Source organism: Haliaeetus albicilla, chromosome 10, assembly GCF_947461875.1.
Source record: "Haliaeetus albicilla chromosome 10, bHalAlb1.1, whole genome shotgun sequence".
In the NCBI taxonomy this organism is placed as follows: Eukaryota; Metazoa; Chordata; class Aves; order Accipitriformes; family Accipitridae; genus Haliaeetus; species Haliaeetus albicilla.
In genome coordinates this window covers 29,531,450-29,547,059 of record NC_091492.1, presented here as the reverse complement: position 1 = coordinate 29,547,059, position 15,610 = coordinate 29,531,450, and the positions used below count along the sequence as shown (strand labels likewise).

At 45.1% G+C, this 15,610-nt stretch overlaps 1 protein-coding gene across 2 annotated transcripts in view; it reads right to left on the bottom strand.

Annotated features, from left to right (window-relative positions):
- Positions 1–15,610, bottom strand: part of CORO1C (coronin 1C) — a 47,404-nt gene that overhangs the window by 5,546 nt on the left and 26,248 nt on the right. For both annotated transcript variants that reach the window (XM_069794598.1, XM_069794600.1), the window contains 5 exons: positions 11,865–11,987; positions 4,463–4,592; positions 2,351–2,532; positions 1,643–1,762; positions 888–992 (listed from right to left, as the gene is read on the bottom strand). In XM_069794598.1, the coding sequence (XP_069650699.1) occupies positions 888–992; positions 1,643–1,762; positions 2,351–2,532; positions 4,463–4,592; positions 11,865–11,987 (660 nt within the window). The remainder of the gene's footprint in view (positions 1–887; positions 993–1,642; positions 1,763–2,350; positions 2,533–4,462; positions 4,593–11,864; positions 11,988–15,610) is intronic.

The window sequence follows — 15,610 nt, the reverse complement described above, 5'->3', positions numbered from 1 at the left end:
ACCATAAAGCAGATCCCTACTGTAACTCAAGTACATCAGCTGAACGGTTTCTCAGCAATAAGTGCTGTTCTTCAAAATACTGTGGTACAGTGACCTGAGCTCATGCTTCAAGACTGGGGGTGTCAACTTCCATACCTCCTCTTCTGAAAAAGCTAAACTTTCTGCCACAGTCAGGCAGAAAGGCTATAAACCAGTTTCTCTTTGATTCCAGGCAATTCTACTACACTAGCATCTCTGAAACAGCAGAAGAGGTAGCAGATATAAACCAAGTATTTCTCATTAGCTGTTTACAAAGATGGGATTCTTGAATGCACTTGTATGGATCCTCCTTCATAATTACTCGTTCATCTTGTCTCTGGCTCCTATTTGTAGGAAGTCCAAAGCTGCAGCATTAGAAGCAGGCACTTTAGAGCACTTAATGCCTACAAATTGCTTTTAAAAAGGAGGACGTGATTCCAGTTTTCCATTAGTTAACCCTGCAACATTACAGTGAGTGCTGTTACATGCTCCATCATCTTCAAGCACAAGGTGGATAACATCTAAAATGTACCTTCCACCCACACTAATGTACAACCTTTTGGGTCAACACCGACAAGAGATGTTTTGATGACGGTATCTGACTTGTTGCATTAAGAGCAGCTTTACCTAAGTAAATCGATCTCAAAGAAACATCCAGTTACATAGCAGACCTTCACAGGGCAGACTTCACAGGTTCTCTGTAAGGTCCTGCAGAGTGAGGATCAAACTGATTCCAGAGCAGCCTGATTGCTAATGTTTGGGTTCTACCTTTCTCAATTGAGACACTTGGGGAACATTTCACAGGCATCGCTCATTTGAAAGGAGCCTCCCGCTAAACACACCCAGTCATTCCAAAAGCTTCTCTTTACCTTGCCACACAAGTAAATAATGTTGGTATCTGGATCGTAGAACGGCAGCAGGACCCCATTGCTGGTGTCCATCTCATGAAGGGCTATTGGCTCCTCCATGTTTTTCTGGAAAGAAAAAAATGCCAGTGATGTTAATGAAGAATGAAAGAGCTCATGTTAATGTAGGATCTAAATTATTAACAGTTCTTTGTAGCTAGTGAACACGCAGCGGTGTCCTCACCACCCTGAAGGATCTGTGTGTTACAACAACAAATGATGTAAATGTTCACAAGCTTATTCATTCCCCAAGGACATTTTAATCACAAAATGCAATAAAAGCAGGACCCCAAAAAATTTACACAGTCAAGGGAAAGATGTGACATAGTCCTGTTAATGAGTCCCTTGTGCTAGTGTGATGGGATTGTGGCTGTCTTGCTCTGCACATATAACATACAGAATGAAGTGACTTTCACACAGCCACTCTGCTCTCTGTGTACATCTTCTCGGGCACTTCAAATGTGCAACTGTCAGCTTCGTCACTGCTCTTGGTAAAGTGGGGATTGGTACAAGAGAACTCATTTCCTTTACTGAGTGAACATCCAGCCTAAGTAACGGCAATACCTTCTGGCACAGGAAGTCTGTGTAGGAGCAGGCAGTAGATGGAAGAGGGAATATGCTCAAGTATATGAACTATGAATTTAGTGGGTGACTGCAGGTCTGGGCTAGTAACTCAATGGACATTACAACAGCAAAGTAATAATGGGACAGGAACCTACTGGATTCCAAAGGGCAAGCTGCCGTTCACTCATGCGGCTGAAGCCAGTTGTGAAGATATTTCCATCAGCGAGGAAAATGGCTCGCATAGGCCGGGCTCCCTCGTGGGTTTTCTCCTTCTCCTGAAAAAGAGATTGACATATTAGCCTCTAGCAAGGAATAGGAAGCCCACCTGGTGGTGGCTTCTCTTCTAGCTGCACAGAATCCCTGGCAGGACACACTACTCCTCCACACAGGATGCCAACTACATGGAGCAACATCCAACTACCTTTGCCTGATGCTTGAGGGAAGAAACCAATTACTAAACCACAAAAGAAGTGGTCATTCCTGGCTCGTTTCAGCTTTGCCTATCAGACTCTTGCAAGGTTGAAGGAAGATTTCTTTGCAAGCTACGACACATATGCAGGCTGCTAAATCTCCACATTGCACACACAACTTTGAAACTGTAATTATACAGAAAGATTAGATGTGGCATTACACTCCTGCAGGTTTTAAAACTGAGACCTAAATCCTAGTTCAAACACTAATCCCAATAAACCCAGACAAATCCTTCAATCACTACCATCCCTCCTGTAACTTTTTCCTTACTTTGAAAAACATGACTAAACATGGTATATATACTAAGCAAGAAGGTTCTTTCTCTATATGCTCTTGCTAACTCTCTGCTGGAGTGAAACCCAGTTGCTTCTTTAATTAGCATGCAAACTTACAGCAACAATTTCTTGTTTCCTGGGGTCAATAACTCGAACTTTTTTGTCTTTGGAAGCTGTACAGATTAGGCTGCCATTGCGATTCCAGCTCACATTGTAAATCATATCCACATGCATGTCATCCAAGTTTATGAGGGCTTCACCTGTTCCCACATTCCAGATGATGATTGCATTATCACAACCTAAAAAAGAAAATAGCGGCTAAAGTTACAACACTGGTGTATACAGAAAAAAAAAGCCCAGCAGCAGGGAGCAAGGAATAAAATCTGCTGCAGCTCCAAAGCCTCAGATGCTGACTCTTAAACACGCTCAGTGCCCCACCATGTATGTGGAGCCCCAGGCAACACATCCTCACTCAAATACAGGCTCAGAGTGGGGACCAAGCAGCCAGAGAAGGCACAGAAGTCCTCCATTGAAAGCATCGAGCACCTTCTCAGAGGTGCTGTAGCTGTCCCAAACAAAGGCAGTTTATGTGGGATTATTTGGACACTGCTAGCACAGCTGGCCACGACCCCAGCCAACATGCTGCCTGCAGGCATGGGGCAAGCAGGAGGGACAGGAGAGGTCCCCGGCAGAAAAGAAGCTGAAGGGAAAAGCAGGAGGTACTGGTACAGCTGAAGGAGGTCTGTGAGAGTGTGCCCTGGCTGCTGCTACTGCAGGAGCTTTGTGCAGGAGCTCCTGGGTCTTGCATCAACTGCAGGACCACAGAGCAAGAGATGCCAAGGGCAGAGAGGTGATGTTCTTACAACTCTATATGTGAGAATACCAGCTGGCAGCCAGCCATTGCCTTCTCAGGTCAGAGAGATTTGCGGCAGAACGAGTAAAAGTGGCATGGATGGAAAATAGGCAAGTGACAGTAGGAGAAGCAGCAGAACAAAGAGGAAAAAGGATGCCAGGCAGCAAAAGCTGAGGTCAGCAGTTTCACAAGAACTACAACCAGCAGCAGAGAAGGTTTTATTCAAGGACTGGACAGCAAGAAGACAAAGAATAAAGCTTAAGATAAGATGACAGCAAAATAAAGAACAGGACTGGAGGACCAGGTAAGGGAAGGAAAGCACAATGTATGACTGAGCAGTTTCTCCTAAGCCTCCAGAGGGGTGAAAACATGTAATGAAGCAGAAGATAACAATCATTCTGGCCTCCCAAAGGGCATGAAAGACACCCAAAATCATTTTGTTGTCACTAGGAGGAACCCTGGAGACTGCAATGACCTGACAGCATCCCTTCTCCTCTGTGTTTCCTGAGTAATCCTGGCCAGACAGCCTGGACACACACATCTTGTTGCTTGTACAGGAGTCTGAGGAAGCTACCTAAGAAAAATCACCACCTCCTTTTGTATGTTCTCACACTGAGTTTCATTACATTAACTGCCACAAGGCCTGCAACTCCAAGCATTTTTGAGGAAACCAGATCAAAAGCAAACTGGTACCTCAGAAGGTATTTATATCAACAGAAAACACACAGCGCATCTGACAGTCCAACTGAAAGGACTGGCTTCTTTTATTGGGCTCCAACCGAAAGGTCATGCTATGAAAGCCTCAGACCATGCTAATGGATAATGACTTATCCATTTTATTTCCATAATGATGTGACTGTTTTTCAGTGGTCAAAAGACTCTCATTGCATAGACCGTGCCAATCAAGGAGACAATTTTGAAAATGCTGAAAATGAAAGCTTGTGGAAAGAACAGCCAGACTCTGAGATACCTTGCAGGGATCAGCGAAAAGGAGAAACAGTTGGGCCTTTTATAAAAGTATATGAAAACAGGGATGTGGAGAGTGCAGATGTAAATAGTTATCAGTGGGTGAAACTTGCAGATCAAATAAAGTCTGGAACAATTTTAAAACTGTAATTCATGCCTCCAGACAATTTCCTGGTTCTTGTCCCTGTAAACTGAAGATAATAAAAGGTCAAGATAAGGAGGGGGCTGTGAGCCACGTGTCCCCGTGTTCCCAGGCACTGCCATTAGTCTTGTGATTCACCAGCCCTAAGCAGCTGGGAGAGGAAAGAAGGAAAAGGAGTCAACAAGCTCTTCTAGAAAATATCTGGTGTGCAAGCAAAACGCGAGGGAGAGATGCTTGTTGACGCCATGGCCCTGATGCACCACTGTACCTGCACTGAGCAGCACGTTGCGTGCCGTCGGATGCCAAGCCACAATGCCGACTCTCTTGGAATGGCCTTCTAACACTACCACTGGCTCTGTCAGGGACAGGGTGAGTCCGTTCTCAGGAATCTGCCACACCTGGAAAGGGAAAAGGAAAGATGGTTAGCCAAGGGCCATCCCCCCTGAAGAGCATGTTACTTGTTTGGTTCCAGCATCCTGCGCCATGCCACAGCAGAAGTCCAAGTTGCCACTTCTCAATATAAACAGGAAGAGAGAATCGGGGAGGGAATCGTTCCCAGCCACCAATAAACCTTCAGCTGATCTGTGCGTAACATCCTTCCTAGCTCATGCTGCCAGCACATAACCACCAGCTCCTTATGCTGCAAACACCCTGTTATCGCTGTGTCCAGAGATCCATTCATCTCAGATGCTGCCTAAGATGGATTAAAAAAAATTTGCCTTGCAGCTCAAATTCCATCTGAACAAGCTGCTGTCTTTTCAAATTATGCTTGTCCCTTGGAGGGACAATACTGCTGCTATACTGGTGCCTGCTTTTTATTTCTTTAGAAATACTGGCAATTAGTTTCCACATTATGTTTAGAGCCTCCTTTCAGATGCCATTTAACTGAGGAAGAGCAGTTTGGTCCTGGCAAAGGTTAAAACAATGCAAGTTAGCGTTGCAGAAACTACCTTCGAATGCAGCGAACTGCCCGTTTGCTTCTTGCATGCTTAGTTACACAACCCTTCTGTTGCAAGCATCTTCAGGAAAGTGCCATCAAGGAAAGGAACAGACCCCCAAGGATTGCAGAGCACCGGAACTCCAGCCATGGAGTCAGAGCAGGTTTAGCACTGAAGAAGGCAGCTTCTGCAACTGGCAGGGACCGGAGAGACAAAACCCATCACCCCATGCCCCAAGGCAGGATCAGCCCTACAAAACTATTCCTGCAATTCAGCACTGGACAATCATCCTTGAACTGAATTTGACCTACATATAGTGTATTAAAAAATTAAAATAGAAAGCCCATCAGTAAGCACTTATAGCTACCTCTAGATAGGTGGCAGCATTAGAGCACATTTGCTTCGCCTTCTATTGTTTGCTTTTTCTGGAGTTAGAGAATAGGTCTGGCCAGACCCTGCCCATGATGCCCAAGCAAGCTGTCAGAGCCAGCAGATGCAAGCTGAGCGGATTTTGGAAGCGAGGCAGACAGACACGTGTAAGGGCAACATGGATTTTTGCACTAATCCCAGTTTCTGCCTTCTCACAGGGATGGCAGCTGCTCAAATAAAAACCTCTGAGATGCAAAAATTCTCAGTGTGTACCAGCTCACCTCTAAATAACCCTAAAATGATTTCACTTTTCACCGATGCAGCTCTCGGTGCTGTCCCTCCCAGCACCCTCAGCATCCCAGGAGGAATGACCTGCGACGGGCACACGACCTCAGCAAAGAATTTCTCTGCGAGGGTTGCAAATCCCTCTTGCTCTTTCTGCCCGATAGAACAGGGCTACCAACAAGATGACATAAACCGAGGCTTTTACCAGCAATCACATTTTAAAAATTGGGTTGCAAACTGGAGACGTTCAGCTTGGAGAAGCAGGATGTCGTCCTGTTCACATTCAATCCCACAGCAGTTTTGCTAGTGACTGCAGCCACAGCATGCTCTCAGACAACTGTGCTGAAACACAACACACCTTGCGAACTGCAACAAATCATTTCACCTGCTCATTACACAATAAAACTGGGTTACAAAGCTTTTAATTTTTATAGAAGCAGCTTTCTTCTTGCCAGTCAGGGAATAACAACCTGACAATAGCAACAGTTTAAAAGATGTCTGCTGACAGGGGAACTTTAATGTCAGTCTGCTAAAACCAGTACCTGCACTCGATGTCATAACTGTATGCAGGTCTCTCAGATGAACCACCTCCAAACCCCCCGCAATTGTAAGCGCTGATGCAATGCTGCAGAAAACAGGTATTACCTAAAACAGTAAGAAAGCTGGAAAGAGAACATGAGAGCTGGAAGACCCCAGCAGAAAAGGCAATGCAGGAGAGCCAGGGGCTCTGGAAGCAGAGGTACGGGAGGTGCCCAGCAGAGCATTAGGTGACACTGGTGCAGGGGCAGAGGATGCTCAACACGAGCAGCTCAGGTCTGACAGCTCTGCCTGGCAGGCAGATGCTGGGGCACAGCTGATGTGGGGATGAGAAAGAAAAAAAAATAGCAAAAACACTTCTCCACTAAATGAAAAGGCCACGACAGCCAAGACTGACCTATGCAAGTGGATGTTACACCGAGGATTAAGCAGGGAGCCAGAGAGAGTCTTCAGGAGCCCTTAAAAAAGGCAAGCCGTGATGAACACAGCCTTTTCTTCCCCTGAGAGAAATGGTGTGATAAAGTGGCCTGTCCCAACTCACTCAGCCTCACTCTCTTTGGGGAAGAAGCTTTGAAAATGGAATTTATTCACAAAAAGACCCAGGAGCAGCACAACCTTTTGGGCCAAGCATGAGCTGCTGACAAGCCATGCAGGGACAGCAGCAGCAGGGTCAGAGCAGCTTCTACACCTGCAGCTGCAGGCAACCTTCCTCCCTGTTGACAGGCAGCTGGAGCAAAGGGACCAGGTCCCCAAGATCCCCATTTCTCTTTTGCACTCTCAGCTGGGAACAGCGCAGGGATCCTTCTGTGCAAGCGCAGCTTTGTAGCAAACTAACTTGCATGCCAAAAAACTCCAGGACACATTTAAAAGCGAGCCAGCGAGTGCATGGGGTGGGAGAGGAAAGGGAGGCATTAGAGGCAAAATACCAATGAAAAGGATTTTTTAAAAGCCTCTGGAAGACAGACAGACTTTTTTCTTTAAGGGAAAGCCCCTATAGTTTACAGCAGCTGCAGACCTGTGTAATCCTCTGCAGATTACAGAAACTATTGACCTAATAATCCTGCTTGGTATTGCAAAAGAAAAAAAAAAAAAAGCTAGGAGTGTGAAAGGTCAGGGTATGCTCCCAAGCGACCTGGCCCACTCATTCCTGCATAGGGTGGGGTGCCTGTCTTCAGCGTGGGATGAAATTAGAGTCACAGGGCAAAATTAAGGAACTTTGGCTTTAGATGCAGGACTCAGCCTGCTGAAGGTGAGGACTCAGGATGAGTACACAAAGGAAACCTTAAAATACTGCAATATTAACTGGACATCAGTAACCATTTGTCAACTCTCCCACTTGTGGGGGTTTTGGGGTGGTGGGTTTTTTTTGTTTCATGGGGGTTTTTTTAAGTTAACATGACTGGTTTGTTTGTGATCGAGGAAGTGAAGTCACGCCACAGTGGTGTAGAGGTTTGGGTCTCAGAGGAAGAGCGGGAGGGAAAGGTTTTGCACAAACAGCATGTGAGAAAGAAAACAAAGCGAACTTTTTCAGCACTTTTTTTTTAATACCCTTTAAAGAGAATAAAAAACTGTCTCTTTTGGCTCTGCACCAACCTGCAGAGAAGATTAAGTCAATTTCTAGAAACAACATCAATTCCTATATTCAAATTACATAAGGAAACAAATAAGTTTGAGCCCTGGGTTTTATCTACCTCCCTGCTCTTGTGTCGCTGCAGGAGAAGTCACTTTGTGCATTCATTTTTTGTAGCTGTAAGACCTTCTCCACAGCTAGCTGGTCCTGGTTCATCCTGTCCCAGTACCATGCCTTAACTGTCTGCTAACAGGTTGGTGTCCCAGGTCATTGCAAGGGCTCTGGTTCAATTTTTAAAACAATTTGCTCAATGAAATGAACTCTACTCTGGATATTACATGCAAACTCATTAGTATTCATCTTCTGATGAAGCAAATTTTCTGTATCTGAGAAAGGCCCTCTGATACCATCTACAAGCCTTTATACAATCACATTTTCCAGCTGAATTAAAAAACCTGCAGTACATTACAGTCATTCAGCTCAATATCAAGCGTGTATATTTCAGTAATTCCTTATTTGTTGGCACAAGATAACAATTCTTCAAAGAGAACACCAGAAGAGGCCACAGAAGGTATCTGCATACCATGGTGTTCTAAAGGAAATCTTTCTGAGAACAAGTCAGAGCAGAGGAGATGGGGGCTCCCTGTCCTGCTCTTCTGCAAAAGACAAAAGAAATTCAGCAAGAAACAAGCAAATGGGGCAGGGAGGCTGCTGCCATTACCTACATCGCACCGCTTGTCTGATTAGGGCTCCTGTGTTACACTGGACATATGAAATGGGCCACGTTCTAGAGAACTGAGAACAAGGCACAAAGAGGAAATACTTCAACACTTGCAGACGACAAGTATGTCATTATATCTCAAACCACTTCAAGCGATTTGTATTTGCCAACTCAAAAGGAATCTCTTGGCTTCACACTCCAACTGGCAAAGGCAGGAGGAGACAGAGGCCAACACGTGCCCCAAGGAATACCCAGCGTGGGACGAAGGAAGAGCGTTCGCTCCTCCACGAGCCTACGCTCCCACAGAGAAGAAAGCAGGCCGTGTTCTGGAGGGGTCCATTCTACTCTTCCCTCTGCTGGGATCAGACAGTCATGTGCTTATACCCACTGGCACCGTTACCTGCACAAAGGTGGTCTTGCAAGGGTGAACTGTCCCAAGCATTGCCCCCCACCATCTTTTTCTTCTCTACCTCCAGATAATTTCTGAGTGCATCAGATGTGACAGCAAAATTAAGGAGCATATCACCTGAAACTGTCAGATCACGTGCCTTTCATCAGAAAAATCTCGATGCAGCTACAAACAGTTAAGCCTCTAAGGCTGTCCAAGCTACAAAGCCCAGCAGTATCAGAGAAAGATGTCTTCTTTCCCAGTCCCTTATTTCAACCCTTAGTCTAAGGATCTCAAAGGTTCAAGGTTTATATGCAGCTCACAGGGTATTTCCACCTTCTACAAATCTGAGGTTTTATTTACATGAAAATGCTTCTACCTTCTGAAGGGGCCAAGTTAACCTTCCTAGTGCAATGCAAAGGCTGCCGGCAGTTCAAAGTTATGGCTGTAGGAAATCAGCCCTCATCATCCCAGAGACGTTGGCTAGATAGCATTTCAAAACCATGCTCTGTCCCTCAACACATATCTAGTTGACGTTGATGAAATCTTTTGTGGTGGAGGGTAAGGTCCTAAATCCTTGAGTGCCAAGGCACAGATGGTCTTTAAAAACATAAGGTATTTTTTTAAAAGCAGCTGGCACTTCTGTGGAAAGCCACGTGATTTCCTCTACCATATCACTTTTTCTCATTTCACATGGGCTAATGAAGAGTTCAGAGCTGATGAACAGCCACATGTCCTTTAAAGTAAGATGAGTTTATTCAGTGACAGGCTGTTCAGGAAGCAGGACTCCAAAACCTTTATTGAAGAAAAGCACAGAAAACAGGATGCTAAATTACCCGTGCCAGGACAGAAAAGCAGTTAAAAATGGGAAGGCTCATTTGCTCATGCAGTTTGTTTCCAAATAGTCCAGGCCAGGGTTGTTCCCGACATACTCTAGCTCTGTCCAGCCCAGTTAACAACTGTCCCAAATGATTTGGGATACATCATTTCCCATCAGGAGTTATGTGATACTTAACAGGAGATTTGACTTAAGACTTTAGCTAGTCCACTTTGCTTTCTTCATTGCTACTATTGGCACTCAGCTTCACTGCATTTTAAACTTCCAGCTAACATGCACATAACATCTTCCAAATCATGAGTTGTGTATGCTTGTTCCTTCAAGCGCAGCAAGGACTCACTTATTTCACCCTCCCAGCTGCTTGCTGCCTTCCACTCAAGACACGGTCACAGAAACAGGTACCGTACGTGAACACGAGTGTGCAAATTCACAGCCAGCTACACCACAGTGCCTGTCCACATGTGTGTTGCCTCCAGGGACAGAGGGGAAGCTCACCCCCTGCTTCAGTGTGTGTGGATAAGCAGCAACCGCAGAGTAGACAACCTACTGTGAACCCACACCCCGCGGAGCCTGTTTGTGCAGTTGTAGGCTCAGATTCTCGCAGACAGTTTGTGTCTACATTAGGAGCGTTTGGACAACGTGTAATTGAACACTGTTGGTTTTTCTACATAATTCAATCCCCCTGGAACCTCACAACATACTTCTCATTGCACTTGGATTAGAGACTTATTTTGCCTCCAAGAAGGCAGCTATAGACCTTAGCTTTGCCCACTTCTGTTGATGCTCATGTTTCGGAAACCTTTCCTTGCGACTCGCAGCCCTTCTGGATCCTGGTTTCTGGAGGAACATTCCTCCATCCTTCAAAGCTTAGTTCTAGCCCAGTAGTGAACGTTGCAAACACAGAAGCTTGTTGTTTTGTTTAATATTAAATATAGTACATTTTGTTAACATGCTTCAGCTTCCAAGACTAAGAGATCACAGGCAAGAGCTGTCCCAGGATAAGCCTCTTGGGATGAATCCCCTCCCAAACATTTTAACGATGAACAGAAGCAAAGGAATTTATCTGACATGATCTATAATAAGATTTCAATATAACATTCAGCCTACAGCATTTCTAAATATGGCCAAAGATCACTGAAGTTATTTGGCATTATTTCATCTTACAAGGATTTTCTTTCACTTATTCTGCTGTGTTTGCATACACAGGATTCCACATCCATCATGGAGCAAGGTCGTCTATTGTTCAGCAGGCTCTGACTGAGGTAAAATAGGTCTCAGGATCAAGGTTGGCAGGTGCAGAATTCGGATTATTTTTTATTTATTTATTAAAAAAACCCCTTTTGACATCTACTTACAACCTGTAGATACAGGAAAAAATTAAAGTGTCACCCTTAAATCAAGGGCTGAAGCAATTCTGAAACCTGATGATGGGCTTCTTCCCCTCCAGTCCCCACCTCTTCGCAACAAACACCACTGCATCCATTAGGATGTTTGAGGTAAGGAACCACCTCTGTCTTCTGCAAAGCACTACAAATCAAAACACCTCACCACTGACAGGCACTCTTTCTTCTCTTTCCTCTTCCCAAACATCAGATAAATCCCCAGGGGAAGGAAAAATGGAAGGGCAATTGAAGACAAAGCCAGGAAGACACAGGCCAAGTCTGTTACACGAAGTGCCATCTCAGTGCTGAAGAGATTCTTCTCAGAAGTCTGAGGTTGCACCTTCTCAAACAGTAATGTGAGAAGAAAGTACCAATTGTGAGAGTCCAAATCCTGTTGTTTTGCAGGCAATAAAGCTCACTTCTATTTTTGCTCCAATTTTTAGCTAGGTCCTGCAGCCAACAAAGCATCATTTTGTAAGCCAAGACAAAATGTGCAGAATGCCCACGACCACTCTCACATCAGCAAGGACTCTATCCTCAGTGTCAGAACAGGAGATATCTTCAGAAATACAAGTGTCATTTGCAGCAGCATTTTGAGCATGAAGCAAACCCCACTGCGCAAGACAAATTTAATACTCTTACCATGACGGTGCAGTCCTCAGAGCCACTGGCGATGACCTGGTCATTATGAGGACACCAGTCTATGTCCAGCACCGGTCCTGTGTGGCCACACACTGTTGGGTAGGACTTGTCAATTCTGCCTGTCTGAAGGGGGGAAACAAGAAAGAGAGCTGTAATACACAGACAGCACAGAGCACATCTCAGAGCGGAGGAAGATGCTTCCCAATTCTCAGTTAACTCTTCAAGGATTCACAATTTCATGAAATTTGAATCATCTCATGTATCGGTAGAAGAAACAAACCAGCAACTCTCTTCTTCAGCACCAACTGGCTGGAAACTCCCAACAGTGCAAGAAAAGGCTTCAGACATTCGGCACTGGAGGGCTTTGCTGCCTCTTGGATGCAGGGACGCTTTGCTGCCCATATCTCATCATTTGCTGCGACACCATCCCTTTGTCTGTCCCCAACATTTTGGGAAGAGGGCTCTGCTTGACCAGTAAAGCTCTGGTTTTGTCTGTGCTTCACAACGGTGGCCAGCAACAGCTAAAGATAACCAAGCTAAAATTTTAATTGAAGGGTGTTGCTGGTCATTGAATTTACCAAGTCTGCTTGTTTTCACCATGGAAGTATTTTGTTTAGATCGAAAGTTTTTAGGACACAGTTGTGCAGAGTAAAATACTGTTTTCAGGAATAAATACTGCTGACGCAGACCACGACAGCCACCCCCCCAATCCATACCTGCCTCTCTACGGCCAGAGGACCATGGCCACCAGCACGCTGCCAAAGTCAAGCTCACTACACAGATAAACTTTCCAAGAAAACAAGCTAATGAGATGTTCCCACTTAACTGAGACAAATCTAGCAATGCCAACACAGTTGTTGCAGACACCAACTTTGGCAACTGGGTCTACGTTTTGCTGATGGAGCCCCTTCCTATCCTGAAGCACCTGACCCCTTCAAGCTGCTGATGCACCAAATACCCTCTGTGTGAAAGGAAATAAAAATCACTCTAGCTAATCATCGTTATCGCTCTTGGTCAAGTCTTGCACACACGGGAAGCAAGTGGCAGAATGAGCAGCAGACTCCTGCTCCTCCAGGGCCAGAACCTGGGTCCCACTCTGAGGGGTTTTGTTTCCAGGGAATGCCGCAGTGGCCTTTTCATGAATGTTGGGAGAAGAGAGACAGGAAGGAGAGGTCTGGGATGGGGTCGTCTTCTTTCATGTTTAGACATGCAGAAGAAATGGTTGGCATTTCACTTCTGCCATTCGGTGGTAACATTCCCCAACCTTGGAGGTGACACCTCTTAATATATGCCTCCTACCCATCTCCATGCAGAAGGCTGTTCCTATTCAGCGTTGTCTTACATACAAAGAAACAGAATAATGCTGGATACTGGCTTTTGAAGACTACTGACCTGAAGACCTCTACTAGCAACAAAACAAGATACAGATCCAAACAGACTTAAGTTACAGAAACAAAACAACCATTATTTCCTAAATGGCCAAATTTAGGTTTCAAAAAAACACTCAGTGACTCAAATGCTTTTGAAATTACTAAAAGTGAAAGTGCTGTAGATGAAAAGCCATAAACCAGACATTCAAAAATTAAAGTCTGTGTAATCCCTCTTGGATGCCACAACGTGAAATAGGATTTAAAAAATTAATACATCCAACTGACATGTATAGTCCATCCATTTTAATTTATCTAATTAAAAAAAGAACCATCCAGAGCATATGCGCACGAATGTATTTCAGAAGTCACATTACAGGCTAAATACAAATATAGACCTAAATCAAAATAAAAAATATGACTAATACCACGAGATGTCAGTGACTACCTGTTCTTGCTCCTAGGCAGGGCTCAGAGTAATCCCTGAAGAGGAGCCTATGGTAATTATTTGCAGGCTGCACGAGTGCTTGTCAGTTTAGTTTAGAGTTTTTACAGTAATTTATTACTGGGGGGGGGAGAGGGAGGGAATTCAATTTGAACAAATTAAACCACAAACTTCACCTTTCAGTTTTGATCACAATGAACCTGAACAGCATGAGCAGCAGCAGCCAACTGCCTGTGACAGCCAGCTGACCACAGGGACCAGGCAACCCCACCGCCTGCTTTTGATCACCTAAAACGGAGCTCATTTTTTAAACCAGCTATCTTGTACTTCCATTAGCTCACTAAACGGCAGTGCTCCGAAGGCAGCGAGGAAAACAAGACGACGGAGGCTCCATGTGAACCCGTGGCAAGAGGGAGCTCCCAATGCCTGAAAGCAGAAGGGACCAGCGCAGCCACGGGCTTCCAGCTCCCACGGGGGAGCAAGTCCCCTTCCCTTGGCAGGCAAAGCAGCAAGCTAGAGTAAAGCTCAGTCTTGTCACCAAGCTAGAAAAAAAACTCGGTCTTGTCATCAAGCTGAGGAACTTGAGATGGATGCACAGGGGCGGCTGTTTTGGACAAGGACAGCATGCATTTCTTGGGCCAGAGCCATCTGGATCAAGAAGAAATTGCAGATGCACAAAGGGGAAGTTAAACCAAACTGAGCAGAAATATCTTTGCACCATGGTACAGGTAAATAGATGCTTATCTGCATCATCTGTAAAGTGCACCCTTTTCCTGCCTGGATGTGGCTAGCGACATACAAAAACTATTTCTAACAAGGGAACAGACAGAGTAAGGATGGGGAAAATGAGATGTTATTTAGAAGCAGTGTGGGGGATGCAATAACTTCAAGCATATTTATTCACAAAAAATTTACAAAACCAAGCAAGCACAGTACAAACAAGAGAAGGAGATGTCACACTGCCTGCAAACACAGCAGCTCCCCAGGGTCTGGCAGAGGAAGACAATGCCAGGGGAGATGCACAGCCCAGCAGCATCAACTTCTACACTTGGGCACGGCACTACTGCACGAGAGGACCAACTCAGCTGCTCACTAGGGTCCACGAAGAATAGTGTCAAAACAGCAAAATGAGAATAAATAAGGAAGTAAATGGACAGAAGGGCTTACTGGCCAAAAGGCTGCAGCGCTCCTCAAAGCTGCAGTTCGGCTAGGAGAAGTCTCACCACTTTCAGAGAAGCTACTGACTTGTGGTCAGAGACACAAAACCGTCTTCGCAGGGCAGAGGAAACCACGGTGCTTTCCTGAACACATAATAAAGAGCAAGAGCTCTCCTCAGCAACGCTTCTAAATGCACTTCATCTGCTCCACTTTAAAAAAAACAACACCTTTATTAGAAAGCATAACCCTTCAAAGGGGATTGAACGGGCTGCCGAAGGACAACAACCCATGTCACCACCCCAGGGCCTGACCCAGCACACCTTCCCCTCAACCACCCAGCAGGGTGAGAAAGGAGTAGTTTTTTAACTCAAATGTGTTACTTCACCACCTCTCTAAGCCATTTTTGCAAATACCAGCCATGCAGGCTACACCACAGGCTTCCTCCTCCCAGCAGCACTCCCCTCTCCGGAGTAGGGGACTCCTGTTCCTGGCATTGTGCGGTATTAGCTGTGCACAGAAGAGCTTTAATAACAATATTTGGAGGGCTTTGCCAAAAGGGAAAGACCAGGAAGCCTGCCGTAGGGTATTAAAAAAACGCCAGCTTGTAAAATTACCAAATCCAATGTTTCTAAATACAATTCCTTCTAAAATAGATGCCTCTGCCACAAGAACACCATGAGGTTTGCAACTTTGCTGCCAAATGGGTGTGTTTTCATGTTACCGTAATACTCCCAGGTTTGGGGATTTATTTATTTTTAAAATGTAATCTTTTAATT